Source organism: Chroicocephalus ridibundus, chromosome 2, assembly GCF_963924245.1.
Source record: "Chroicocephalus ridibundus chromosome 2, bChrRid1.1, whole genome shotgun sequence".
NCBI lineage: Eukaryota > Metazoa > Chordata > Aves > Charadriiformes > Laridae > Chroicocephalus > Chroicocephalus ridibundus.
Genome location: NC_086285.1, coordinates 166,146,278 through 166,174,039, shown reverse-complemented (window position 1 = coordinate 166,174,039; position 27,762 = coordinate 166,146,278). Strand labels below are relative to the sequence as shown.

Here is a 27,762-nt window from a genome sequence, read left to right as displayed (position 1 = left end):
TTAGTTTCAGCTTCAAAGAGGCAGGAAAGACCACAGATTTTCTTAGTATTGTGACTTTTGTCTTCTTTTCCGTGTTTGGTGTTTGGTTTTTTTTTTTTCCTATCCTGAAAATGCATCGTTAAGAATTTATGTATATCACAGAGTAACTGTATCAGGCTCAGGTTGAAACCATCAGCAAGGTGATCAGAAATGGAAGACATGGGTCCTCCAAGACCGTTTCCCACCATCAGAGGTGGAAGGAGTTCAATTCAAATGAATTAAGTCATGAATTGCACCCCAACTGTAGAGGAAGGTTATCTGATGTAGGGGTAAATTTGATCTTGATGCTCAAAGCTGGTGATCTGTTGAATCCTGAACATATAAGAAAAGTATCTACCACATTGTTTTGGGTTTGCGTGGCAAGGTTTTGGTAGCAAGGGGGCTACAGGAGTGCCTTCTGTGAGAAGATGACAGAAGCTTCCCCTGTTCCTGACAGAGCTAATGCCAGCTGGGTCCAAGACGGACCCACCACTGGCCAAGGCTGAGCCCATCAGCGACGGTGGTAGTATTCTGTGGTAACATGTTTAAGAAGGGAAAAAACTGCTGCAAGACAGCTGTTTCCATGTCCATATTTTCAGTACTCTACCAAAATCCATTGTTCATTCTTTCCTTCATCCTTTGGATCAACTCTCCTCTTTCAGTGATGCAGACTTCCACTTGGTAATTTCATGCTTCTCCTTTAAGTTATATCAGTCAGCTTGTAATGGACACCGTTGTTTCACACTTTCAAGGAATCATTCAATTAGCCAAAAATCTCTGCATATATAATGGTCAACTACTGTTAATAATAGACTACAAATTATAAGGATGAGCCTTCTCCAACAGAAAAGTTCATCATGGTTAATGTCTATCAAAAAGCCTTAAATCTGTATAAATTTGCAAAAGTCAGAACTTGTATCATCAGAACTTACTTACACAGTGTGACGTGTGTCATCACATTTATTTAGACGAAAGACAGAGGTCTCACTCGATTCAAAACAACAGTAGGTAGGATCAAATTGTTTTGTTATTCTGGAGAATTTATCTTCCCATGAGACTACCTCTTTAATTCACAGGCAGAAGAGGCTGGACTAAATAAATGAGTAGAGTCTACACTGTAATCGCCAAAGAAGTAAGAGATGCTTCTCTGAAGCCAAGGAGGGCTGTAGGATGGATCCATAGCTCAGCTCCCTATTGCAACTTAGAGCTACCGCAAACCTGGAGAAGCTCTTTACAGTCTGCTTTTGCTGTTCCCAGTAAATAGGTCTGTTAGCCTGCACAGGAAAATAATCTTATCAGCCTGGTACCAGCAGAGATTTTTTTTTTTTTTCATTTGCCCCTTCCTTTCTTTATGCAAGGGAAAAAAAAATCAAGATAAGTATGCCTGTTTCCTTTCATTGACTATAAAGGTAACAGAAATGACCAGGTTTCTACCGGTAAAGTTCCCCGGATATAAAAAGAAAAACACACCAAAGATCTACCCCAGGACAATTTTTTCATTTATTTTTTTCTAGGGATTGCAATTTAGTTCTTTATTTGTATAGTAGCTAACACAAGACTCTATAGTCCATAACTAGAACTAGACTCAGCATAACTATTACTACAGCAAATAGTAAACCCCCTCTTTAATCAAAACCTAAAAGTATGACAGAACTCAAACTCTTTTTCAGTAATGAAAAATAACTCATTTTTATCCTCAACTAAACTAGAAACGTGTTAAGTCTGTTGGTGTGTTGGCCCAATATATCTTGTAGTTTGATTGAGTCTGGAGAATCTCGCTTGTTATACTCAAGAGCCAAGTCTGTAGATTATCTATTTCTAATTTAAATGGCTTTTGCAACGTTGAATATTTTTCCTGCCTGCAAATCAAGATTCATAATCCCCAGTAGCTGCAGAGCCTGCCAAGAGTAATGGCTTGTGCTGGTAGTAGCGTTTGTTTTCATGTCAAACATATGGTGCCCTTCATCCTAGTCCTAGGAGAAAAAGCCTGTCCAAGGTCCACAGGATCTGATTAGACTGCATTCCTTCCCCCTGTACACAGGCATGCGTGGGCTCACACTCACACATATATGTGTATACACATGCTTACATGCACACACTCACACACTAATCATAAAGCAGCATGGCCAGCTTATTTAAGGCAGGTGTCTGTTAGTGATTGACTTGAATTTGTCATTTACTGTTTGATCGCATTTGTGTCATACTGTCGTTGATTGCTTGGCATGAATGAGACCGCACTGAGGACAATGCTATGAAATCCAGACAACCAGTTGGCAGTTCTGTGATGCTAACACACATGGCTTAGGCAGGGTATTTCCAGCGGGTCAAGGGAGGTGATCCTTCCCCTCTACTCAGCACTGGTGAGAAACATCTGGAGTGCTGTGTCCAGTGCTGGGCTCACCAGGACAAAAGAGAGACATAGACATACTGGAATGAGTCCAGCAAAGGACCACGAAGATGATTAAGGGACGGGGGTGTTGGTTGATGAGGAGCTCAACAAGGGCCGGCAATGTGTTCTTGCAGCCCAGAAAGCCAACTGCATCCTGGGCTGCATCAAAAGACACATGGCCAGCAGGTCAATGCAGGTGATTCTGCCCCTCTACTCTGTTCTAAGACCCCACATGGAGTACTGCATCCACCTCTGGAGCCCCTAACATAAGAAGGACATGGACCTGTTGGAGTGGGTCCACAGGAGAGCCGTGAAGATAATCCAAGGGCTGTAGCACATCTGCTATGAGGACAGGCTGAGAGAGTTGGAGTTGTTCAGCCTGGAGAAGAGAAAGCTCCGGGGAGACCTTATAGCAGCCTTCCAGTATCTGAAGGGGGCCTACAAGAAAGCCAAAGAGGGACTTTTTGCAAGGGCATGTAGTGATAAGATGAGGGGTAATGGCATCAAAATGGAGGAGGATAGATTTATATTAGATAGCAGGAAGAAATTCTTTCCTGTGAGGGTGGTGAGACACTGTCCCAGGTTGCACAGAGAAGCTGTGGATGCCCCATCCCTGGAGGCGTTCAAGGTCAGGTTGGATGGGGATTTGAGAAGCCTGGTCTAGTAGGAGGTGTCTCTGCCCATGGGAGGATGTTGGAACTAGGTGGTATTTAAGGTCCCTTCCAAGCAAAACCATTCTATGATTCTATGACTTATGAGGAGAGGCTGGGAGAGATGGGACTGTAGACTGGGGTAGGGAAGGCTGAGAAGGATCTTTATCCATCTATAAGGTGTATAAATACCTGATGGGGAGGTATAAAGAATATGGAACCAAGCTCTCCGCAGTGGTTTCCACTGACAGGACAAGAGGAAACGGGCACAACCTGAAATACATGAATTTTTTTTTAAAACATAAGAAAACACTGTTTTTTACTGTAAGAGTCATCAAACAGGGAAACAGGTTGCCCAGAGAAGTTGTGGAGACTCCAGCCTTGGAGCTATTCAAAATCCAACTGGACACAGCCCTGATCACCCTGCTTCAGTTAAACCTGTTCTGAGCTGGTGGTTGCACTAGAGGTTCTCCAGAGGTCTCCTCCCACCCCATCCATTCTGTGATTCTATAGTTTACACTGGCAGTGAACATATTGGTGATTGACACCTGTAGAAATGTTCCTTCCTTCAGGTAGTTTTCTACTTACAGCCTTTCCTCTTTGAAAAAAGATGGTGAAATATTAAGTGGACAGGAAAGTGAGAATAGTTCCAAAGCAAATGGAAAGGTTATATGGTTAGTAGTGTCCATCCCCTTTCCAGTGCCTTTCCACTTGTTTGAGTAACTCTAACAAATCCTGTTGTGATATTAAAAGGACTTCTACTACTGAATGTGTGCAGCTAAATTTAGATGTCCGCAGTCTACGTTTCTGCTTCTGATCAAGTCATCCTGAAGATACCTTTGTAGTTAACATTAGTCACTATCAGACAGTGAAATTTAAGTCATTCTGAAGTTGATGTCTTTGTTCCAATGACACCCACCCCAAAAATACGTTGGCTGTATTGATTAGATGTGTAATTACTCTGGTAGGAGTCTGGAGCCTAGGAGCCATTATACTCAGGTGGCGATACTTACACCTTAAATTCGCTGAGATTAATGTCGTCTTCAGAAGGATACCCTCTCTCATTAAAGAAGAGTATTTCTAATAGCTTTTTATGGTGTTTATGTCAATGCAAGGCAGGAACTGCCTTCTATGCTTTGTATATGCCCTACGGCACACAATGGACATCCGATTTCAAAAGATTATCTAAATGATATCTTACTCTGAACAATTTTAATAGTTGGCATAAATAACAATATGTGTGTGGGTATGTATTTGGTTGCTTTGAGGGAGGGGGTTGTCTGATCTCTGGTCTATTTTCATACCTTTTTGGTTTACAGTAAAGAATAATTAAAACAAAGAGTGCTTCTAAGGCTTTCACCTGTAATTAAAAAAAAATATATCAAAATTTTCTCAGTTATGGGTGCAATAATAACAACAGACTATTTTTCCATCCCTTTCTTTTCCCTTGATACCAAGTTTAACCAGATTTTCTTGCACAGCATATATAGACAAACAATATTCACTAAGGAAGTAGAGGTAGAATAAACACAAACATTAGAAAAGCTTGTTTATATTTTTCATAGTGATGCTTACTACAAGCACACAGGCCTGCTTCGTGGCGTGGTAAGTGGAAAAATACAATTTGATTGACCTCAGAAGTCTATAGTGCTGATGTCTTTCTTGGAGGTGCTATCTTGCTACTGATGTCTTTCCTAAGAGGCTGCTTCTACAGTAATTGGAGAGAAACGTGCACTTTCATAAAAAATTTCCTCTTTATTTCCATTAACTGACTACATAAATAGTGTAAACGTTTCACGTTTTAGAGATCTACGCATGGTATAGTGAGTCCTTCCTATCAAGAGGAAGTGTCTAATGGTTTCATTGCATGGAAAGGTGGAAAACAGACTGATTTCTTAGATATATTCTCTCCTGCGAAGTGCATCCGTGTCACACTCTGGCTTCTATACTTAGTCCGCTTTGCAAGAAAATGTATTTTTAAAACAATGTGCACCATCCTCCAGGTTTTGACTGTGCAATTTGGGACCACTTTGAGTAGCCACCCTCCCGTCAGTAACAACTTGGCACCAGCAAGTGTCCGGGAATCCTGTGAATACTTACCGGTTATTCTTGCTTTTGCAGAGCCTGTGATCACCCTGTGGAGTGGAATGGATTCTCAAAGCATTTCACATTCAGGCCCTGCGTCAACGTCTGCTTTACTGATCACGTCATGTTAAAACTGCTATAGCCAACAAACACTAATTGTATGACAGAAAAGCTAAGTTTTATACTGTGTGTTAGTATAATCGTGAATAATTTTATTTTTTTTCCCCCCCTTCATTGCAGACATGTTTTCCCTTATGTTACAGATTTTAATTATGTCCCCTGTGTATCTGGGGAATGCTATTTCTTTGCCTCCAGATTTAGTATACAGAGTGCTGTAAGATACGTAGCTGTTAACTCATCTTTATTGTTTGTGTTTTTACTATGCTCCTTTATCTCCAGTTCTGCTCATTTAAGCCCATGAAAGTCAACATGTTTTGTTTGATTCTTTTTGTTGTTTTTGTTGTTGTTTTTGTACATTTTAAAAATAATCTAGCTCAGATTCTCATACTGTGCACTGCTACTTTGGAGTTTGCTCTGCCAGATCTGAGCGAAGTAATTTCACAATTATATATGCTATTTACAAACACGTCAATTAGATGCTTATTTGATCCCATTGTATGCATAGAACACCACATGGATTTATGATAAACACTAGTGAAAAAGCAGGAGAAATAAACATTAAAACATATTGTTACCTTTTTTTTTAAAAGGAAAAGACCTTTAATCTGTTAAAAAAAAAAATCAAGGAAGGCATCTCATGAAAAATGTCAATTTTGCATTAAATTTCATTCATAAGTTTCAATGCAACCAGCATTTGGGATTTTGTTTCATTTTCACCCACAATATTTTCTGCTGAAAACATGATTGAAAATGCCACTTAAATTCTTCTTTAAATGTGTCGTGTACCATAAATGCAGTTTTCCTCCAGTAAATAAAGCATTTCAAAAATGGTTTTAATTAAAATATCATAGGTATTATTGAAGGGAATTTCACAAAATAATGTTTTTTATTCTTCATGAAAAGTTACAACTTTTGACAAAAATGTTTCTCTCCAGAAAAGAAAAAAAAAAAAATCAGCTACGTCTGTACGTTATGGATTTTTGGTTACTGTGAAGGTTTAGAAAAGAATAACAAATACTAAACTAAACTCTCACCTGCACTGATTTCAATTACATGCTTCCTTTCCAAAAAGCTGACACAGTCTTTCATCAGTAAAGGCTGGGCACAGAAAATGCTCAGAGAAATTCTGCAGGTGCTTAAGCTCATTCAGGGTCAAAACTGTAAAACTTAAATCAATGCGGTTAGGCTGTGTGAGGAAACAAAAGTCTGACTTTCTTGTGTTTTTTGTCTAGATCTTACCTACAAAACCTATATAACTAGAATTTTATGTAACGTTAAATATTCAAAAGTTGCTTTTAAGAAAAGCTAATTAATAGAAGCTATTCTTTTTTTCCCAACCAAGCTTAGTACTGCCATGAAATTACGAATTATGATACCTACTGCTTTACCTTACTACAGGGAGAGTTTACTTCTGCAGTAGAGCTCCCTACTTATAGTCATTACAAACTGTAGGCTGCCTCTATCAGCAAATTTGGCAAATCCTATAGTGATGAAAATGATTTTCATCTAGTTAGTAAGAGCTGAAAAGAACCCAGCTCGTAGCTGATTGCAAGCAAATATTTTGAGAGCCTCGAGTTGTATTTGAACAAGGGATCCAGAACAAAATCCTTGCCTATTTGTTAATCCCATTCATTAGAAGCTCAGTGATTACCTCATTAGTATGATGCAGTGCAGAGACAGACTGATGGAGCTTTCAATGAGCCAGCTTACACAACAGATGGATTTGGCACCAATGATCCAGGTGAAGTATTTCTCTGCTGAAACTACGGAGGCTGCCTGGCTTAGACCAAGCATGAAACCTCCACGTGGAAACACAGACATACTCCCTCCTGTTTTGTATTATAGACTTGGTTATAATGGCAAACACTGTTTCAAAAAGACACTATTCACTAAGGTTTCCATAAAACAGTGTACTCATACTAAATCATAGAATCAGAGAATGGTTTGGGTTGGAAGGGACCTTCAAGGATCATCTAGTCCAACTTCCCTGCCCTGGGCAGGGACACCTCCCACTAGATCAGGTTGCTCAAAGCCCCATCCAACCTGGCCTTGAGCACTGCCAATGATGGGACATCCACAAGTTCTCTAGGCAACCTGGGCCAGTTTTTCACCATCCTCAACGTAAAAAATTTCTTCCATATGTCCAAACTAAATTTACCCTCTTTCAGTTTAAAAACACTGCCTCTTGTTCTGTCGCTACAAGCCCTCGTAAAAAGTCTTTCTCTGTCTTTCTTACAAGCTCCCTTTGCATATTGAAAGGTTGCAATGAGGTCTGCCTGGAGTCTTCTCCCACCTGAACAACCCCGACTCTCTCAGCCTGTCCTCATCGCAGAGGGGCTCCAGCCCTCTGATCATCTTCATGGCCTCCTCTGGACTTGCTCCAACAGGTCCATGTCTTTCTTATGTTGGAGTCCCCAGAGCTGGACACAGAACCGCAGGTGAGGTCTCACCAGAGTGGAGCAGAGGGGCAGAATCCCCTCTCTCACCCTGCTGGCCATGCTTCTTTTGATGCAGCCCAGGATGTGGTTGGCTTTCTGGGCTGCAAGCGCACATTGCCGGCTCATGTTGAGCTTCTCATCAACCAACATCACCAAGTCCTTCTCCTCAAGGCTCCTCAGTTAATTCTCCACCCAGCCTGTATTGATACAGGTGGTTGTCCCAAGCCAAGTGCAGAACCTTGCACTTGGCCATAGTTTTTCCCTTTACTGGCATATTTTTTTCTTCTTTACAATATCACAGGCAGAGACATAAAGCTCAAAGCTTTACAATGCACAGTTTAATTTGGGCAGATTCTTCAATGCATTGTGGGGTAGAAGGTTAATATGAGAACAGGATATGAAAGGGGAAAATTCTAATAAAACCTTTTTTTATGGGTATTATGAGGAACTAGAGCATGCTGGCAACAGTGGAAGAAAAGTTAAAAAGGTCTTGACAAAATAAATTAGAGAGAGGCACATCAGAAACATAGTGAGCTAAGTACCCAATTCAATTATTAAGTTGTCAGGTCCTCTTACTCAGGAGTGGAATAGGAAGCAGTTTTTGTCTCTAGTGCCTTAAGGACAAGTGTGAAAATGAGAAACAAACCTATTTGGCATGTTTCTTGCTGTCACTTAGACAAGCCATTCAGAAGCCCGTGAAATGTCTCGGATCCGAGATCTTTGGACTGTTCCCCAAAGCTAGGTCTATAAAAGGATATAGGTGTCCAAATTGATACTGTTGTACGTACTAACTACTGCTCAACAATCTTTTTGACTTTTGGGCCCCTTTTATGATATATGTGAAAACTTTTTTGGAGTAAATAAATCTACCGTGGTAGGAAGATGGCTGTTTAATCTAACCAGAAGGAAGTCCTGAGAAGCATTCAATGTCTTAATCCCTCCAAGACAGGACATAAAAACGGTTCTGCTGACTAATCTCAACGGTCCCTGTCACCTGATATTCTGTCGCCAACATTGGCCATAAACAGTCACCTAGGGGACAGAAAAAGTGCCTGTGATTCTTCCTTCCTAATAATCTCTCAGTCTCTATTCTTATTTTTTTCCATTAAGGGGATTTCCTGATCATTGTGTGGCTTGCAAAGGAGTTTCAAAGGTCTACTACCAAATGAGCAAAAAAACCAAAACACAACCCTTTTTATTTTGTCAGGAAGGTAAACCTGTCTCCTACTGCTGTAATTTGATATCTTTTTTTTATTCCATAAAAAAGGTGGTTAACAATCTTTTTCAATACACCCTTTCCATCCTATCATGATTTTGCAGCCCCTGTTATGCACTCCCTAAATTGTCTCTTTGATGGTGTGAATAGGCCCAACTGACTTGGCCTTTTATTTTAGACTTGGATAACTTGCCTAGTCTGCATGACTTATACTTTCAGTTGGCTAAATAGATATCCTAAACAGTAGCTTTAGACTGTATGCCTCACTTTTAGACAGCCGCAGCTAGCTGAAAGGAGTTCGGTCTGTTATCTAAGATGTTTTGTGCTAACAAGGCATCAGTTATCTCCTGTGCCTGGTGTATGTTGATCCAAAGTCAACGGAAGTTATTGGACATATCAGGCGTTGTATTTTGCTGCTCACCAATTCTGATAATGTCTTAGGCAAGTGTCAGAGAGAGCAACAAAATGGAAATGGCAGTGATTGGCACATTTCTCCACTTTAGAATTTCATGCCTCTAAGAGCATATGGAGTGAAAGTGAAGAACGATGAGGCAGGTCAACAGATCACTCTAACAACTTATTAATCTACAGTTCTGTCAGTCTAAGGGGCCTCGAAACACTGGAAATGGCTGCAATTCATCCATTTAGTTTAAGTGCATTAACCCACATAATTAGGTGCAGCCTCTTCCAAAGCAGCAGCCCAGAGCATATTAATGATCCCTCACATGGAGTCTGAACTGTGTTTCTCATGTGTTCACTCATTATGGGCTTCCACACTGTGGAACTGAGTTGAACCTAATTAGACCACAAAGAAATATGGTTATAATTGGTCTGGAGCAGCTTAGTAAAATGTAATAAGGTAGTTTAATTGGCTTCTTCTTTATATTACAGATTCTAGAATTTATCATTTGCTTTGAACAGTGGACCAAGTCCAGCTCACCTTGCCATGGAAAGCAGATAAATAAAACATGTGATGATGAGTGGTAATTCGGTTGATGATTATACACAGTAATAGCAGAAATCAATGAGTTTCACAATAAAAGTCAGGGATTCGTGATCCTTGGATGCCGTCAGTGACTCAAATGTCAGTTTTAAGAGTATCAGATGCCATTTAGGAAAGAAGATAAGTCATTGCTGCTTTGTAACCTTGTGAAACAGAGTTATGAACGATGCCAAAGTCCCTAGCTACTGTAGCAAGCAACAATAAGCACATGTATAAATGAAATAAAGACATGTCACCAAGTTGGACAACAATATAGAATTAACACATCACCCTGAGTCATCCTTTCCCTTTCAGCTGCGCTGTTACTTGAAATCAGCTGAAACTCGTCAATTGGCTATTCTGAATGGCAGGCTCTAAACCTTGAGAACATGCATTTCCAGGTTTTTGGCTAAGTCAATAGGATCATTAAAACCTGCATTTGAAGGCCTTGCAATCCTAGAGGGGAAAACAACTTTTTCTCCTAAAGGTTTTTATAGGATCAAAATAGCTTGATGGAGCTCAGGAATGCCAACTAATTGGGTGGAGTCCCTTTCACCTAACTTGTATACATATTAAAAAGAATTTTCTTTCCAAGCACATCCAGCAAGGGAACCTCACCAACTCCCCAAGGAAATTCCTCAGTGCTGCAGTTGAAATAACTTTTCAGAATGTTTTGCTTGAATTTTCCATTTTCTTATTGCAACTTCTGCCTGGTTGCTTTACTGAACAACCTACGTAATCTCTCCCCACCCAGGAATAACACCAGTACAGTAGGCTATAGTGATTCATTCCTGTGCTGGGTCTTTTTTTTTTTTCTCCCAGGGAAAAAAGCCAGAAAGTTCATGTCAGGAGAAGGCAGAGCCTCTTTTTCACTCCTTTCTTCTCAGAGCTTGTAGACATGAAAGACTCTGTAGCAGACATCCACTGGATAAACTTGAGCATTATATGAGACACTACTACCAGAGGAAGAAAAGAAGTGTATTGAGCAAAACAAAATGGGCACATTAATGTGTGGAGAAGCCATGAGAAGTTTCTTTGAAAAGAAAGATGCAGGCATGGGAGTGCAAAGAAAAATTTGCTTAAGAAGGAGACCTGAGGGAAACCTGTTGGGACAGCGCATACATAAGCTCAGCGCATGTTACCCCAGAGCAACTGTTCAGGCACTGTGTGTCTCAGGGAATAGATGGGAGGTGTTTTTGAGAGTGCGGCTTACAGACTCTACAGAGTGTGAATGTGGTTGTGTAGCTGCATAGGCCGCTTCCATGCTGTGTGTAGTAACGTCACTGCAGGACGTTAACCCTGGAGGAGGAAGGAAGTGCACATAGAGACAAGCTGGAGAGCACAGGGGACTCTGCCTAGTCCGGCTGACACTGGCTGAAGATAACGCATGGATGTGAGATCATGAAAGGTGTTTGCTGAGAGAAGGACCCCAGGAGTGATTACGGCAATCATCTGCCTAGCTGCGGTACTAACTTCCTAGTAGCCAGCTTGCTGTCACACTAGATAAAGAAACAACAAAAAAAAGAACCCAAAGGAGTATGTTGACATACTGGAACAGCTTTTGTAATGCATGGCAAACAGGCAGTTAGCAGAACGCAGAAGCATGCAGTGGTGACCGACACTTTTGACTGCAGCAGGTAGGAAAACACCAGAGAAGTCTGTAATTGCATCATCCTTTCCCTTTCCTTTGCTTGCTTTATATTTCCACTGGGGCTTCTGACACGCTTAGCAGCATTGCTAAGTACTGGAAAGCCTGGGCCAGGATCCTCTAGTCCTGCACATTCAGATCACAGACTCAGCAGTTCTTCAACCTACAAGGTGGTTTTAGAGCTCGTTTTCTTTACATGTAAGTTGGATTCACTGCTGAGCCGAGATTTGCCTCACCTTACTTTAAGTATCTAAAAAAGGAGCACAGCCACTTTCAGCTCCTTTTACAGTCAGTGGAAAGAGATCTTGGGATGGGCTGTACTACTCTTCAGAGACGCTTATGTTTCCCAAGGGTTGCTGTGTTCAGAATTTAGAGCCTCTGTTAGGTGGGGTGAGTCTAGGCTGAGTTTCCCTTCACACTGCTCTGATACAAAACCGCTCTCCAGTGGGCTATAAAGTTTCATCAGGGCTGTTTCTTCCCACTTTTCCAAATCCCATATTGATCTTTCCTATGCTTTTAAGTGTTACTAACCTTCTGAGCCTGCATCTTCATTTGACATAAAACCAAATAAAATACTCCACAGACGTAGCCAAGCAAGGCAAAAGGCAACCTTTCTAGATGCTTCCAGGTTCCTGCAATATTTATGGCCCTCAAAGAGAAAATACAAAAACAATGTAAAAACTGAAGAACAGTCACTCTCCACTCCTTAAGGCAATTAGAGGATTCATAAATAGCTTTATATATTAATGAAAAAAATAGAAAACTTTGTTATTTTTATTTTACTGAAATTTTACGTTAATTCAAATGATAGCAGTTGGAAGGGACCTCTGGAGATCATCTAGTCCAACCCCCTGCCAGAGCAAGGTCACGTAGAGCAGGTTGCACAGGAATGTGCCCAGGTGAGTTTTGAATATCACCAGAGACAGAGACTCCACCACATATTTGGGCAGCTTGTTCCAGTGCTCTGCCACCCTCAAAGGAAAGAAGTTCCTCCTCATGCTTAGGTGGAACTTCCTGCGTTCAAGTTTGTGCCCATTACCTCTTGTCATGTTGCCTGGCACCACTGAAAAGAGCCTGGCCCCATCCTCCTGACACCCACCCTTTAAGTATTTATAAGTGTTGATAAGGTCCCCCCTCAGCCGTCTTTTTTCCAGACTGAAGAGACCCAAATCCCTCAGTCTTTCTTCATAAGAGAGGTGTTCCAGTCCCCTAATCATCTTGGTAGCCCTTTGCTGCACCCTCTCCAGCAGTTTCCTGTCCTTCTTGAACCGTGGAGCCCAGAAGTGGACACAGTACTCCGGATGCGGCCTCCCCAGGGCAGAGTAGAGGGGAAGGATGACCTCCCTCCACCTGCTGGCCACACTCTTCTTGATGCACCCCAGGATGCCATTGGCCTTCTTGGCCACAAGGGCACATTGCTGGCTCATGGGCATCCTGTTGTCCCGCAGGACTCCCAGGTCTCCTTCCACAGAGCTTTTCTCTAGCAGGTCAGCCACCAAACTGTCCTGGTGCATGGGGTTATTGCTCCCCAGGTGCAGCACCCTACACTTGCTCTTGTTGAATTTCATAAGGTTTCTCTCCACCCAACTCTCCAGACTGTCCGTCTATAAAGAGCTTTGCAGTAGATGAAGTCAGAGAAGTGATATCGATAGGGTATGGTCACAAAACTCTAGTACCGGATGGTATGAGAAGACTTACTAAGACAACTTTTAGATGGCAGATACATCTATGTGGAGAAAACCGAGCAGTGGCTGAAAAGAATTGACATGTCATGAACACCTAGTAAAGACAAACAGCTTTATATTTTTCCATGTTTGGGGACAGATAAAAGGGAGTTTGGGGTGGAAACTGCTGTTAGTTCTTCTGTTAATGTGTCTGGTTCTTACAAGCCAGTTAGATCCCAGGTGTAAACAGGGCCAAGTCTGTCCCCACATGAACAGAAGTCAGTTCCTGATCCTTGATCTTACTAAGAAATGACAGCAAATATCACCAACCAATCTGTGCTTTAAAACATGACAGGGGCTTATCATACTTTCCTGCTAGTCAATAACTACTCTTCAACATCTATATGGTGTTCCCGGGCTAAAAATCTTCAAGATTTCTCTTGTATTAGAAGCTGAAGAACAATCATGATGAGAAGTATTTCACTTCACATTTTTCGGCTTTCTATTTGAGGTAAACATTTCTGCCTTTATCTTAACTACACCATTCATCAAGGCTTGTATTTTACCTTCTTCTAAAGGGCAAGGGCAGTTTCGAAAGACGGAAGGACAGCACTGAAGCACCAAAAAGCCACTCTGAACCTCATATCACCATAGTATACTATTATTTTCCACAACTGGTGAATCATTGTCTATAAAATAGTTTGATTTTGTCTGCTTCACTGATGAGTAAAGTGTGGGAATTTTTTCTTTTTCCTCAGATTTGCGGATGTGGGGGAGCAAAAGTTTGTAATTGAATTAGAAGGCGCATTATTCTCTCAGTTGTGGCAAAAAGATCACTGTGAGGTGGCCCCAAAAGGCAGAATACCTGCCTCACACCTTCTGGGATCCTCATTCTCATTTCTAGCCCTTAAGGGCACTGTACATATGTGTATCAGCTGGTGGAATACCAGGGAAAGGACATGGAAATGCTGCCAGGCCTCCAAGAAATACAGGTAAAACTGCAGAGAGGGGATGGCAAGAGGGGATAAGGATTTGGAAGATGATCCAGTGAGGGTTGGAGTGGGGACGAGGTTTGGAAAGGTTTGAAAAGTCATCTCTCTGGAAAAGGGTATTATTCAACAGTCACTTTTTTTCCCTTCCACCATTCTGTCCACACTCTCCCATGGATTTTCCCCAAGCTCATCGTAGTATAATTAGTGGTCTGATCTGTCCAATCAAAAACACAGATGCACATTTTGGGAGCAGAGCTTTCTCCTTACATGCAGCCAAGTGTCGCAATCCTGGCACTTGCTTCAATTTCATTAATCCCTGACTTGACCAGGAGTAAAGGCTTACCGCTGATTTATGGATTGTTTAGTTTGGACTCAGACCATATTGATACCAAAGGAATTAAGGATTGCATTCAGTCTCCCAATAAACCCCTGTATATCTAGAGCACCAAAACAAGTTAGAAAAGAACTGAGTAATATGCTGCTCTCCTGCTCTCAGCAGTCCCTCCCACGTATTATTAAACACAGTTCTCCACAAACAACTGTGATATTTTTACATTTTTGCCCCCTACACTGAGCAGTGACTTTATAAGATATAGTCTGCCTCCCAGGACCCAATCCCCCTGCAGTTAATAATAATGTTCCTCTTGGTTTTAGCAGTCTTTGATTCATACCCTGATTTGTTATTCACTTGACCACGCTCCCTTTTCATACTTTGTATCACATGGAAACTTTCGCATTCTCCAGAAAATTACTTCTGTCTCTGCAAAACCTCTTGAGATATGGCAGGCACTAAAATCAAGAACTGGAGCTAAGAATAGAAAAGCAAGATGGTAATCATGACAATAAAATCTCCCAGATCACCAGTCAGAGAAAACATTTCCATACACCTTTGGAGAGTTAATGTTCCCCAACCACAACCCAATTATAAGTTACATGGAGGCAGGAGGTTGGGAGTGAAAGAATGGTCTCTTACTGGTCTCTATCACAGCCCATAAGCATAACATAAAAACATATAAACCAGGGGAACTGGCTGGGCCGTGTCAGCAGGTCTGAAAGGATGATTGCAGGTGAGGTAAAACCCTGGAGTGGGTTGTGAGATCAGAAGAAAGAGAGGTAATTTAGTTAGTAAGCCACAAAAATCTCAGCAGTGTTGGTGAAAGTCCTTTAGTGTTTCTTCCTTGACCACACAGCTATTGCTTGTGTATAATAAAGACCTAATTTGCCCTATACACTCCATTACTGGCTTAACCTCACTGTTTTTGCATTATATGTAACAAATGCTGTGCTACAGTGGTTTTATAAAATAAAGTTTTGTAAAGAAAACTTCTCTTTCTCTTAGTTTTTTTTTTCCTTTTGGTTTTAACGGACATTTATAAAATCCCTGAGATGAGACCTACCACAAAACTAAGCACAACTGTTAAAGTCCCTGTCAATTTTGCTGCTTAACAAACCTTGACATCTGAGCTTCATAGAAGGAAAATCTGGAAAGAAAGATGTTATAAAGTTCAGATGTTGGAGGCAGAACTCTGCAGGATGAATTGACCCCAAGTGATCAAGGATGTGAAATGTAGGGACGGAGAGATGTGAGTGAGAAGTGGAATGGGATAGGAGGGCACTAAAAATACAGTTGTCAAGGAAAATGTGATGTGCCACTGTGAAAATATGATCTGTCTTCTCCTTTGCTTTGACCCTTTAAATCTATTCTGTGGTGTCATGCTTCTGTTCCCCAAAGATGGCAGAGAAGTGGTCGATGTTTCCATAAGGTGGATGAAGACAATCTTTTTCATTCCTCTTCATAAGTGCCACTTTTCAGCACTGAAGCCCTTTGACATATTTCCTAGGACAAAAAGCTATATCAAGGGTATGAATGATAACCAGAAAGGCCAAAACGATGCAGGGTGGTGAGGAGGTGTTAGAAAACTCCTATGTTGTAATCCAGACTCTGCAATGCACTGCAGTGTTTTGGTTGTTCCCAGTATCCACATATTTTTGGTATTTTTTTGATGGCAAGACCTGTCAACTGTGTTTGCAAAGCAATGTGATGTTTACACAAGGAACGTCATGATGCTTTCCCCATTTTTTGTGACAGAAATTACCTATCGATTTTCAGGAGGCAAGACGCACTGTTTCCACAGTCTTGACATTGCCTAATACTGCACCTCAATTTATTTCTACAGCTCCCAACTGAGGACCTGCCACATCTGTGTGGGGTACCTGGCTTAGTGGTTTAGTTGTCACGGGAAACCCTTTCAGTCAAAGTCAGCAGCTCCAAAGAGCAGACAGAAGAGGAGGACCTGTCCTCTGTAGAAGATATGTTCTCTTTTTCCATCAATCACATTAGGTATGTAGGATGAACTAAGGTGCTGCAGTTGAACTAAGTTCTCAATTAAATTTTTGCTTAAACAATTTGGTATTTCTGGTACTGAGAAACTTTTCTTAGAGTCTGCTTGTCTTTGGGATGGTTGCCCAGAGAGGTTGTGGATGCCCCATGCCTGGAAGTGTTCAAGGCCAGGCTGGATGGGGCTTTGAGCAGCCTGGTCTAGTGGGAGGTGTCCCTGCCCATGGCAGGGGGGTTGGAACTAGATGATCTTTAAGGTCCCTTCCAACCTGAACCATTCTATGACTCTATGATTCTATGACATAGAGGAAGTCCCATATGAACATGAAGACAAGAATATAAGAACAGTGAAGTTGGGGCACAGCAATCTCCACCTTATATCGAGTGTCCAACAGTACCCAGCAGTGTATGTCCACGGAGGATTATAAGAGGGGGGCCAGCAGATATGATAACTCCCCAGAGCTATCTCAGCCTCCATTGCCTTCCTGGTCCAGAGGGTCTGTTTTTGTGTAGGGTTGGATGGATTTTTCTTTCATAAATTTTGCCCAATTTTGGCCTCTTTGCCAAAGCCATCCTTGCAATTTTCCTGGTTGTCCTTGGCTGCATACGTTTAGATGGTGCCAGTCTGCATGTTGCGAACAGGTGTGATTTGGCATACCTTTTTGGAGTGACTAAACTTAGAAGTTAGCTAGATTTTGAAGTTGTACTGGTTTTGACTGGGTTAGAGTTAATTTTTTCCATTTTATGGGAATATATTTTGGCTTTGGGTTGAAAACAGTGCTGATAACACAGGGATATTTTGATTATTGCTGAGCAGCTCTTACACAGAGTCAAGACCTTTTCTGTTTTCACACCACCCCACCAGCGAGTAGGCTGGGGGTACACAAAAAGTTGGGAGGTGACACAGCTGGGACAGCTGACCCCAACCGACCAATGGTATATTACATACCATATGATGTCATACTCAGCAACAAAAAGCTGGGGAAAGAAGAAGAAAAGGAGGGACATTCGTAGTGATGGTGTTTGTCTTCCCAAGCAACCATTAGTTGTGGTGGAGCCCTGCTTTCCTGGAGATGGCTGAACACCAGCCTGACGGTGAATTAATTCCTTATATTGCTTTGCTTGTGTGCACAGCTTTTTCTTTACCTATTAAACTGTCTTTATCTCAACCCACAAGTTTTCTTACTTTTACCCTTCTGATTCTCTCCCACATCCCACCAGGGGGGAGTGAGCGAGCAGCTGCTTGGTACTTGGTTGCCTACTGGATTAAACCACAACAGAAGTGTATTAGTAATGTCATGATGCCTGGTTCAGGAGAATAATCCTCTTTTCTTTTTTTTTAAACTATCCTAACCACCAAGAAACTTGTCATCAGACAGAAATGAGTTGTCCGGGTTAATTAAAGTAAATATGATGTACGGTCTTTACATGACATAATGATATTACATCACAGAGTATGACAATACACTCTAAAAGCTAAAGGAAAAAATGGCAATATTACTGGAAATACTGGGAAATATTACTGTAATTCTATCTCTAAGATCCATTAGAATCTGCCTTTTTACAAGTGTCTTTTTTCTTCTGCTAAAATATTTTATTGACCTTAAAGAACATCTTTGGTCTTCAGATCTTTTGTATATGGCTGTCAAAAGGACACTGTAAGAGAAAGCTGTGAATTTTTTAACCCGACTTTCCAAGTATTGTTCCACTCATTAGGTGTTCCTTTTTTAAAAGAAAATAGATAGAAAAAAAAAAGGCAAGAAAGAAGAAAAATAAAAAGGTCCTTTTTGAGCCTGGGAAAAGTAGTGAGTTAAAAACATATTTCTGCTTTTTTCTACTAGTGAAATCAAGTGGATTTACCTACAAAGAACACAGCCTATGGGTTTCAGCTGGCTTTATATAAACACTCTCAATAGAAACACCATATTTGTCCTATAGATCAAAATATCAACAGCAGACAGTCATTTATCTTCAGCTCTCTCAGGACTGGAATGGTGATTGTTTCTCTCATTAAGAAACTTGGTATATCCCAGGGGAGGCTGGGGGTTATGGTTTCAACTGGTACTCATTTGTCATATTTCTATTGCTGGTTAGAGGCATATATATTTAGGTAATCATTGCTGCCTGAGGTCAGTATCATGCCTCCCTTAAGAGAACTAGAGGTTTATGAGGAAGAAAAGGCACCTTTTAGGAAGAAAAAAGAAGACAACCAATATTGTTTTTAAAACCTGGAGACTTCTAATGTGCTGAATTATTGTTTGAACCAGAAAAGGTATCATAAGGTGGCTTGTCACTCTGGACTGGTCATCTTCATCATCTAGGCCAAGATCCCCAAAACAAGGAGAGAACACCTGAGTCTGCAGAGTCATGGAAAACTGCTTTAGAAGAACGTAAACTTTCCCATTCACTTCAAGGAGATGTTGACTGACTCTTGATGTATTTACATCATGCCTTGATGCATTGTTGCCATTTTGAACTATTTCACTGCTGATAAGAAAAGAAAGAAGGGAAATGAAGCTGTGTGTCCTCAACAGCTGCACTTTTCATGGAGCACAAATGCCTGGGACAAAAGGAGAGCATAATGCGGAAACTGTCACCAACAGCGTTGTAGAATGTGATAACAGATGTAAAAGCAACAGAGAAAGACCTAAAATAAGGTATCCTAGCATGATTCCTCAATGACGCAGTCCAATATTTCACTTCACCAGGCACAGCAGATAAATACACCAAGTTAACCTGAATGGGTGTGGAGTTAAATGGTCTAGTGGTTTTGGTTACAGCATTCATTGGAATTTTAAAATATGCCTTTTGGGTAAAGGGATGAATGTCAATCTTCAAAACTCATCCTGAACCACCACATCCCATCTTTAATAAACATTAAGATTATTTTTTTTTAATTCTGTGTAGATCTCTGCACCAGTAATGGCTAACTTCACTGGCTTCCTGGATCACCACCAACAGTATATGGACCACAGTCTGAACCATTGATAAGCCATAACTCTTAGCACCTGCTGGCAGTTTGAAGGTATTTCTGTAAATTGTTACTGCTTTCTAGTATTCTGCTACCACTCTTTATTGCCCCCATTCTTCATCATACAGCAATGTTCTTATTCTGCTAAAGCAAATTTGTAGTGAGGGCAACTGGTAGACGATGGCAGTAGATGGTACCAAGGGACTATTGATATTCTATATAATTTTAGAGGTCTAAGTCATCTATTCTCATCTGTCTTGGGTTAGTAGTATCCAAAATTCATTACTCATCTGTTGGCTTCACTAAATAAAATGCATTTGGTGGGTTTAATCTAAATATGAGTGGTCATTCATCAAAATACCCTGCTGGCTCTAGGGCTGGTGTTTTTTTCAGAGAGACAGAAAACTACAAACAATGTGGATTGAGCTAGTTTCTCTTCACTAGAGAAGAGCCCTTCAGGACACTGCTAAAGCATGTTGGTTTGTCCAGTGCAATGGAGGTGCTTTGCCAGCTGCGTAGGTAAACAGTGCCATCAATCTCTGAGGCTGTCACTCTTCTGTATTTCATCACTATTGCAATAGATTGTAAGAAACAACCAAAGAAGGTTTAATGAAACCAAAAACATTAAAAGAGTACGTACAGCACTTTTTCATTTTTTCTAGAGAGGGAGGACAAAAATCCTGTTGCTTCGCAAAGGTCACTTTTTCAAGTATCACATATGTTCACTGGTTAAGTATTTCATTACAGTGCAGATAAAAGCCCCAGCTGTCGCCAGTGGTTAGTGATGGCATGTTTTATTTATTACCTTTTGTAACTTTATTCATCAAAAAGGACACCCAGGTGTCCTTTTCTTAACCTCCAGTTGAGTTTAATTCTGAATAGCAATTCAGTCCAGTCCAAAAAAAAAACAACAAAAAAACACACACCAAACCAACCAAGCAACCAAACAAAAAACAAACATAAAACCCCCACACAAAACACGTCTCCTTAACAGATTTGAAAATCTTCAATTATATAATTTATTATGTTTATTTCTACCAAGAAAATTGTGAGTATGTAGTTTTCTCATAGGAAAAGATCTGAATAGTCTGATACACATTAGCGTATAAAAGCGGATCACTAAGTGCACTGGTATCCCTAGGTCCCAGTATTATCTCTAAAGAGAGAAAATGAAGAGATAATATTTATCTTTTGCTGCACAGACTCTCTTTTGGAAAACATTAAAAAGAAAAAAGAAATGTGTTTTTCTTAGAAAAATTTAGAATTCAAGCTTGGTCAGACTGATATTTTCAAGTATCCCAAGGATAAAATTTGAGCTTCAAAGGGACAAAGTAGAAAGATGCCTCCATCAAAGATTATTAAAAAAAAACAAAACAAAACAAAACAAAAATAAACAACAAAAGCCACTCAGGCCTGTGGACCAAAACTAACAAGCAGAATGTATCCAGGCACCCATCTCCTCCCATCCTCTCCACTTTCTTTCGACAAGGAGACAGTGGCTTCGACAACCCTCAGAGTAGAGGGGTTGAAAATATCTTCTTGATGGCATAGACTGCACCAAGATTGAGGTTTTCTCTATATTTTAAACCTATGTGATACAGCAGCGAAAAATCTTTACATTAAATCTTTAGATTAAATCTTTACTTCCTTCCTGTGTCTCTCACCGGGCAGACCCAGACACTGTCTTTTAGCTCCCATCTCAGCTGGGGGAAGTCGGGGTTCTCATCTGTGTGTGATGTGAAGGACTGTGCAAGAGAATCCACAATTTCTGCTCAGTACAGAAGCACTGGTGGGCAGGTGTGTGTTTGAAGCTCAAATATTAAAGCAAATCTTAAAAGGGACAAGACAAATATTATCATGTAATTTGAAAAGCACTCACAGACCCCCTGCTGTTTTCTGTCATGGCAAATTAAGGTGTGACAAATGGTTGTAAGAAAGCAGAAGAGGCTGTGTCTGGAAGGATGAATGTGCCTACAATGGGATTATACAGTATCACAGACTAGCTCTGTGTGTGCTTAGAAGGGGAAAAATCAAAGGTCTTTTTAGAAGAAAAAATTCAGTAATAATCTGGGCTGTGCAATTAGTAAAAAATAATTAATCAGTCTTCAAATTTGCAAAAGATACCATGGAGAGAAAGAGAATAAACTGTTCTGTTTGCTCCATAGGTAAGAAGGAGCGCACACACTTTCCAGGAAGGAACTTTTATACCTGATTTTACATTAGATAAACTTTATCATAGAATCATAGGAGTTCATCATTTATGATAGGAAGGACAGCGAGGCTTTGGAAGACATGGTTTGTCCTCAGGAGTAGAAAGGCAGCCCCTATCCTTGGGTGATTTCAAGAGTAACAAGCATTGATAAACATCTGTCAGAAAGACCCTGCAAGGGACTAACTGAATGACCCTCTGGATCTCTGCAAAGCTTTGTTCTATGGCTCCACAGTCCTCTGACACCTATCAAAACCAACCACATCTCCTTGGGTTTCACAGTATCCTACAGCAAGTGAGAAAAGGCATTTCCTTCCCCCTCCTCCTGCTGTTGCACTAAATATGGCTCCAGGACTGATTCCTCTGACAAAACTGAGACTGGCGGATTTGTCAGAAAGATTTTAATCAAGAGATGGAGAAGCAGAAAACGGTAGTGAAAACTGTGTGTAATGGAAACACCTATGTACATGGATTTCCAGTGATGCTTTCAGCAGTTTATGCTTTCAGCAGTTTAATGTCATATGAGAGAAACTTCACAATTTCAGCAATGGTCCTGAGTGATGTTTTCTTCCTGAGGGCCTGAGGGAGATTTCAGCAAGCCAATGGCATTGTCCAAGAGACACAGGTGTGAAGGCTTTCTTACTTTAACACAATCCCACTTTAATTCAACCTGAATTTAAAATTGATGGTGTTAGTTGAGGGAGTTCACTGAAGATATCTGTGCCCAAGACCACATAAGCACTGGAACTCCTGTCTCCCCACCCAGCAAGTGAAAATAATTAATTTTTGGTGGAACAGTTTGAGACACCTCCATGACACTGTCCACTCCCTCATCTCTCTCCGCACCTCCAGATTTGATTGCTGGAAGCTTTTGAGAGGATGTCTATATGGTTGCACCTCAACAGTCTTCTGAAATCGAAGGGTGAAGGAAAGTGACAGTTCCCAATTCTTACTCTTTATATGCTTAGTCGTGTCCCTGGATCCCCAAATTATTCAAAACATAAGATGATTATTAGGATAAAAAGTTTAAATATTAAAAGGTCCACTTATCCACTACATGTTTCCCTTCTCCCTCTAAGAAGAAACTACTTGATCTAGTCCCTGGCTAAATAAACATGTGTGTACATCCAACTGTTTTATGTGAGCACGGGTCAAGAAATCCATGCACAGCTCAGGGAAAAAGAGAGAACAAGACTTTTTCACCACAAATACTGCCCTTCTTTCCCAAAACACCCTTACCATTATCAATTCAATTCTATTAACCTGCCTTCTTTCCCCCTTCTTCTGAAGAAACTTCTGTAGTTCTCTCTCTCTCCATCACATGGACAGGAAACTTTGATAAATTGCTCAGACTCATTTGTACATCACTTGAGGCAGGTGAGATAAGTCTTTTAAAAAAAGTATCTAGTTTCCCACAATAAAAGTTCATCAAACTTGTGAAGGGGAGATACGCAATAGCAGAACTGACTTCAGAGCCATGCCAGATACTGTGTACCCCCATGTCTTCCAGCCCCCAGTACTGGGCCAGAGCAAAAATACAATTGCTAGCCTGAAAGATTTGCCAGGCAAGGACAGGGGAAGATGTGATCTGAGTACATGCTATTTGCTCTGGGTGACAAGATTCAGAGAATTCCTCAAGCTCACACGGAAACCTTTGGCAAAGCTGACCTTTTATTCCACGTTTCTTGAATTCCTCCTCCCACTGCTACACAACTGTTGTAGCAGCCAATGCTCTTGCTAGGCTGGGCCACAATCCTGGCCCTAGGATTTTGCCGATTGCTAAATATTTTACTGTATGCTGTGGCTTTCCTATGGTCTACATTTTTTGGGGCTTTCTTTGCATGAAAATCAGAGCAAGGTAGAGATTGCGGCCTACTCAGAAACCACCCTGGCACAGGCATGAAGTGTGGCGATGGTAAGACCCCAAGCAACAGCCTCACGCTGCAAACACACCCTTAGACAGACAGTCTGGAAATTTTAACAGATGGTTATTTGAATCAGACTGGATTCCTTGTTCCATTCCCATGTGATCAAATGCAAAGTTGATAAAATTTCCAGTGGGTTAAGGAACTTACAGTTGTACAGCCTAAATAGGATCTGTACCTGGAAGTACTTGTGAGGTGGTACAGCCCTGTTAGGTATCCACTGACACAGACTGTGTGGCTGTCTATGACTACGGCCAATGAATGAATAAAATAGGATCGGCACCACTCTCTCAAGGACGAGTTCATTTGCTTTCTCATTTTTTGGCTCAACATTATGTATGAGCGCTTAACGTGGATCTGAAGGGTACAATTCCCTGAATGCACCAAACAAAGCAGCAGCCTCAAATTTTGAATTTCCCTGGAGCTGGGGAGAAAAAGGGTTTGTCAGAACTAATAATGGGTGAATCCCGAAATGGGCTGTGAAGAGAAATTTTCTAATCCTAGTCATTTCCCTTGACAGCCAGCTCCAAATTTGCTGGGAAATTCTGCCTGGAAATATTTTATTCAATAACATATCTTGTCTATATGGACCTATTTCAATAAAGTTCCCCTCTTGGAGGCCCATATGAAGAATTGCAGCTCCACATGTCAACCATTAGACAGTCAAGTATGGAAATGTTAATTTTGGCTTTGATGTATTTTCTATTTTTACTTTAATTTGAGGAAATCCCCAAATCAATCAGTTAGAAAGCACCCGCTGTGGAGGCTGGAGGTTTTTAATGGAAAGGGCTTTAGTAACAAACAATAAATCATCACAATAATAAAGAACGGAATAGCAACGTCAGGGAACAAGTATTCAGTGAGATTCTTCCCAAAGCAGATCACTTCTCTTCGCTGTGCAAGATGCATTAGCATCTTTAATATAATGTTAGGAAACAGAGTTTACTTCTTTTAGGGAGCAGACCTAATTCATCAGAAAAAACATATGTCTTCCCATATGATTTAGCATCTGGGTCTCCGCGGTGTAACACACCATTGGAGTTAACAGTTAATGTCTTAGTTCCACCCCGCTAAGAGCTATTACTTATTGCGCTGTATTCCCACGGTGCCTTCTCTTTCCTGGAAGGTATACGCATCCACTTCTGTTCAAGAAGTGCTTGTGCAGAGTCCTTCGGTTTTTGATGGAAACTCTCTTTGGGCCAGGGAAAATAACTCCTTAATTGAGTAGCTGGGACTGCCTAGCTGTTTCAGTAATTAAGTCTCAGACCACATGGTTGGCTGGACCTTTCTGAAACTGTGTTTATGCTGTAAAACAACTCATGTGAGGCAAAATCTTCCACATTTGAGCATTATGCCTTCAGGCTAATGCCGTAATTATGTGAAAACCACACTGTATCCCTGAGGATGGATCATTTTATTCACAGAGCAAACAATTTTATTTATTCATTTATTTCGCTTGAAAGAAAAATAAAACATTGCTCTATGTTTATTGTATATTCAGTAATATGCTAAAGGCACACTGTTTGGATGAAGTATGTCTAAGAAGAACTCCCCATGAAATGTAAAGAAATACTCATATTATAAAAACTGAAATAGTCAGTTTTCTTATGATATTTACTGAATTTTAGATGTGCTGAATGTGGTGATAATCTATTCTATGGTTTCTTAAATATACGCATTAGATTTGTGCCCATTAAAAGTACATTAACTGTAGATGAAGAGGTTCAGCTAAACAGTCAAATCCAGCTCCAACCTGAAGGTTAGATTTGCAGTTTAAACAGAGAGTGAGAAATTCCTTAATGTCATGAAAGACACATTTGCTTTGCTTTAATTTGCCTTTCTTTAAGACTAAGGCCATTCCTTTACCTCACTGCAGACTGTAGAGAATGAATGTATTGATGCTGGCAAGGTCATTAAGTAGCCAAATAACGGGAAACAAATGATTATTGTGAAGTGTTAAATATTTGGTAGAGATAAAGGTAAGCCAGGTAAATAATTACTTTTGAAGTAATTTAATCTTTTTAAAGAGTCACATGGAATATTAAAAGCTGGTTTAGGAAATATTTCATTTTCACACACTAAAACAAGAGAAATGGTAGTTTATTAAATTAATAAGCAGTATTTGAGTTCCTTAAGGAAGACATCAGCTGTTCTTACCTCTACCTCTCTCAAGCAAAGGAGAAACAAGACCAAGGACAGATGTCAGAATTTTTTTTCCAGGGAAAACAACTTTTTTCTCTATTTTATCTAGAAATCTATTTTTAACCATGGTTTTATGTATAAAACTTTTAAGTACATAACTTTTTTTAAACTGTGCCTTTTTGCTTGGTACTTCATATAACTTTAAGCAGTAATATTTTTGATTTGTGGACATCATAAAAAAATTGTTTGAATATACCTGAGTGCATACCTTGATTTTTCACATTTAAAAGATACTTGATATGAAAACATCTTCATGGTCTTACACAAAAAAGAAAAAAAAACAAACCAAAGGAACACAGGAATGTGGTACAAGGTTACCTGCTTTTGTTAGTCCATTTATAGTATTCATGTAGCCTTTCCCCAACAAAAGCAAACTGCTATATGCTCATTTCACCTCTATGTCCAAGGTCAATGCATTATCCCGTCTGTTATAAAAACTATCAATTTCTCCACTGAATAGCCACTTTCTGTTTGCATTAAAGTTTGTTGTAAAAAGCCTTGGTGTAAACAGCAAGTCTTTTAATATATCTACCATTGCTTAGATGGTTGCTGGATTTTATGTAATTGCTGATACTTTCCAGAGGTAGAGGCAAGGCAAGGCAACTGAGAACAGGTAGGAAGTTTTAAGCTTGGAAGGAAAAATACAAGACTGAAATTACATTCAGTTAACCTACTCTGCCTGTTAGGATTCAAGGTACGTTGCGTATCGACATCATCACCAGGTACCTTTTGACAGAGGGTATGAATAGAGGACAAAACCAGGGGAATTCTAAAGTAGATTACCTGGTGGTGTAGATTAGTTATAATTTAGGCGGGTTTCCTCCCCTTTTATCTGTGCTGTTTTATCTGAAAAGGCTTTACCATGTACAGCAACAAGCAAACATGTTTTTTTCCTACTGAAAGCCACTCTGCTTTATCCTCTTTCATCGAGATTTCCTTTCTGATCTCTTTGACAAAGACAGAGACTTCAAACAATGATGGTGTGAGAGGTACATTATGCATTTCAAGACCACAATCCGATGCATAAACATTTCCCTGCCAAGCATGCTAGCTTTGCCACTCACCAAACGCTAGGATGCTGAACACTTGACTTCTTTAGACACTGGCAATTGTTTCTCCTTTTATGTGCCAAAACTGGATGCCCAAAATGTGATAACTGGAAACATGAAGTCAGTGAGTAGCTGTGCAGTTTTCTTTCCCAACCTTTTGCTCCGTCTCTGCTGCTGGATCTGCAGAAACAAAGTATTGGAAACAGGTTGTTCTGCAGAAGGCAGTTGTAATATTCCAGGAGTTATAGATGGTAAAAAAACCTGAACACTTTCATTTTCTGATTTGGGATCTCTGCAAAATATGGGACAAAACAACCTCCTTTTCTTACATATCTTCTCTCCTTCTTCTCCCCATTCCCCACCTGCGACTCCCATAGAGAAAGTAAAAGGGCATAAAACTGTCAGCTGTCAAGTGACCTGAGAACTTGGGGTGGGAGGGAAATTTCTAAATGAGGAAGGTGAAATCACTGAGTTTCTCCATAAAATCAGACAAAACAGCTAAACACATACAATGAAGTCATTGAAGCTCGTATGGATGAAAATGCTAAGATCTTCTGTAGAGTATAGCTTGGTCTCACATAAACGAACCAAAAATGTTTTCTTCTGCTCTATTTTGGAGGTGCACAATTCAGCCATATCCACATGACCTGAGCTTTTAGGTTCTCTTTAGAGTTAATACACAATAGACTCTATAGTCAGTAGAGTCAATGGAAATGAGGATGTGACTCATCCCAGCAAACATGAGCATCTTCTTTAAAGATGAGATTAATTTCACCCACTGTCTATGTGGACTCCCTCTCCATGTGGGTCAGGGAGTATAGGTTGACATGCACACTTGGGGTGGAACAAACCTACACTGCAGACAC

General features: G+C 40.5%; 1 protein-coding gene across 6 annotated transcripts in view; it reads left to right on the top strand.

The window, feature by feature from the left end:
* TSNARE1 (t-SNARE domain containing 1) overlaps positions 1-15,606 on the top strand; it is a 527,930-nt gene extending 512,324 nt beyond the window's left edge. For 5 of the 6 annotated variants that reach the window (XM_063327626.1, XM_063327622.1, XM_063327625.1 and 2 more), the window contains one exon: positions 5,179-15,605. Coding sequence is in view for 1 of the 6 variants with exons in the window: in XM_063327627.1 (XP_063183697.1) it covers positions 5,179-5,187 (9 nt within the window). In the remaining 5 variants the exon portion in view is untranslated. Of the gene's footprint in view, positions 1-5,178 lie in introns of all 6 variants that reach the window. The other variant, XM_063327627.1, reaches the window with a different exon arrangement.
* Positions 15,607-27,762: the final 12,156 nt, after the last annotated feature.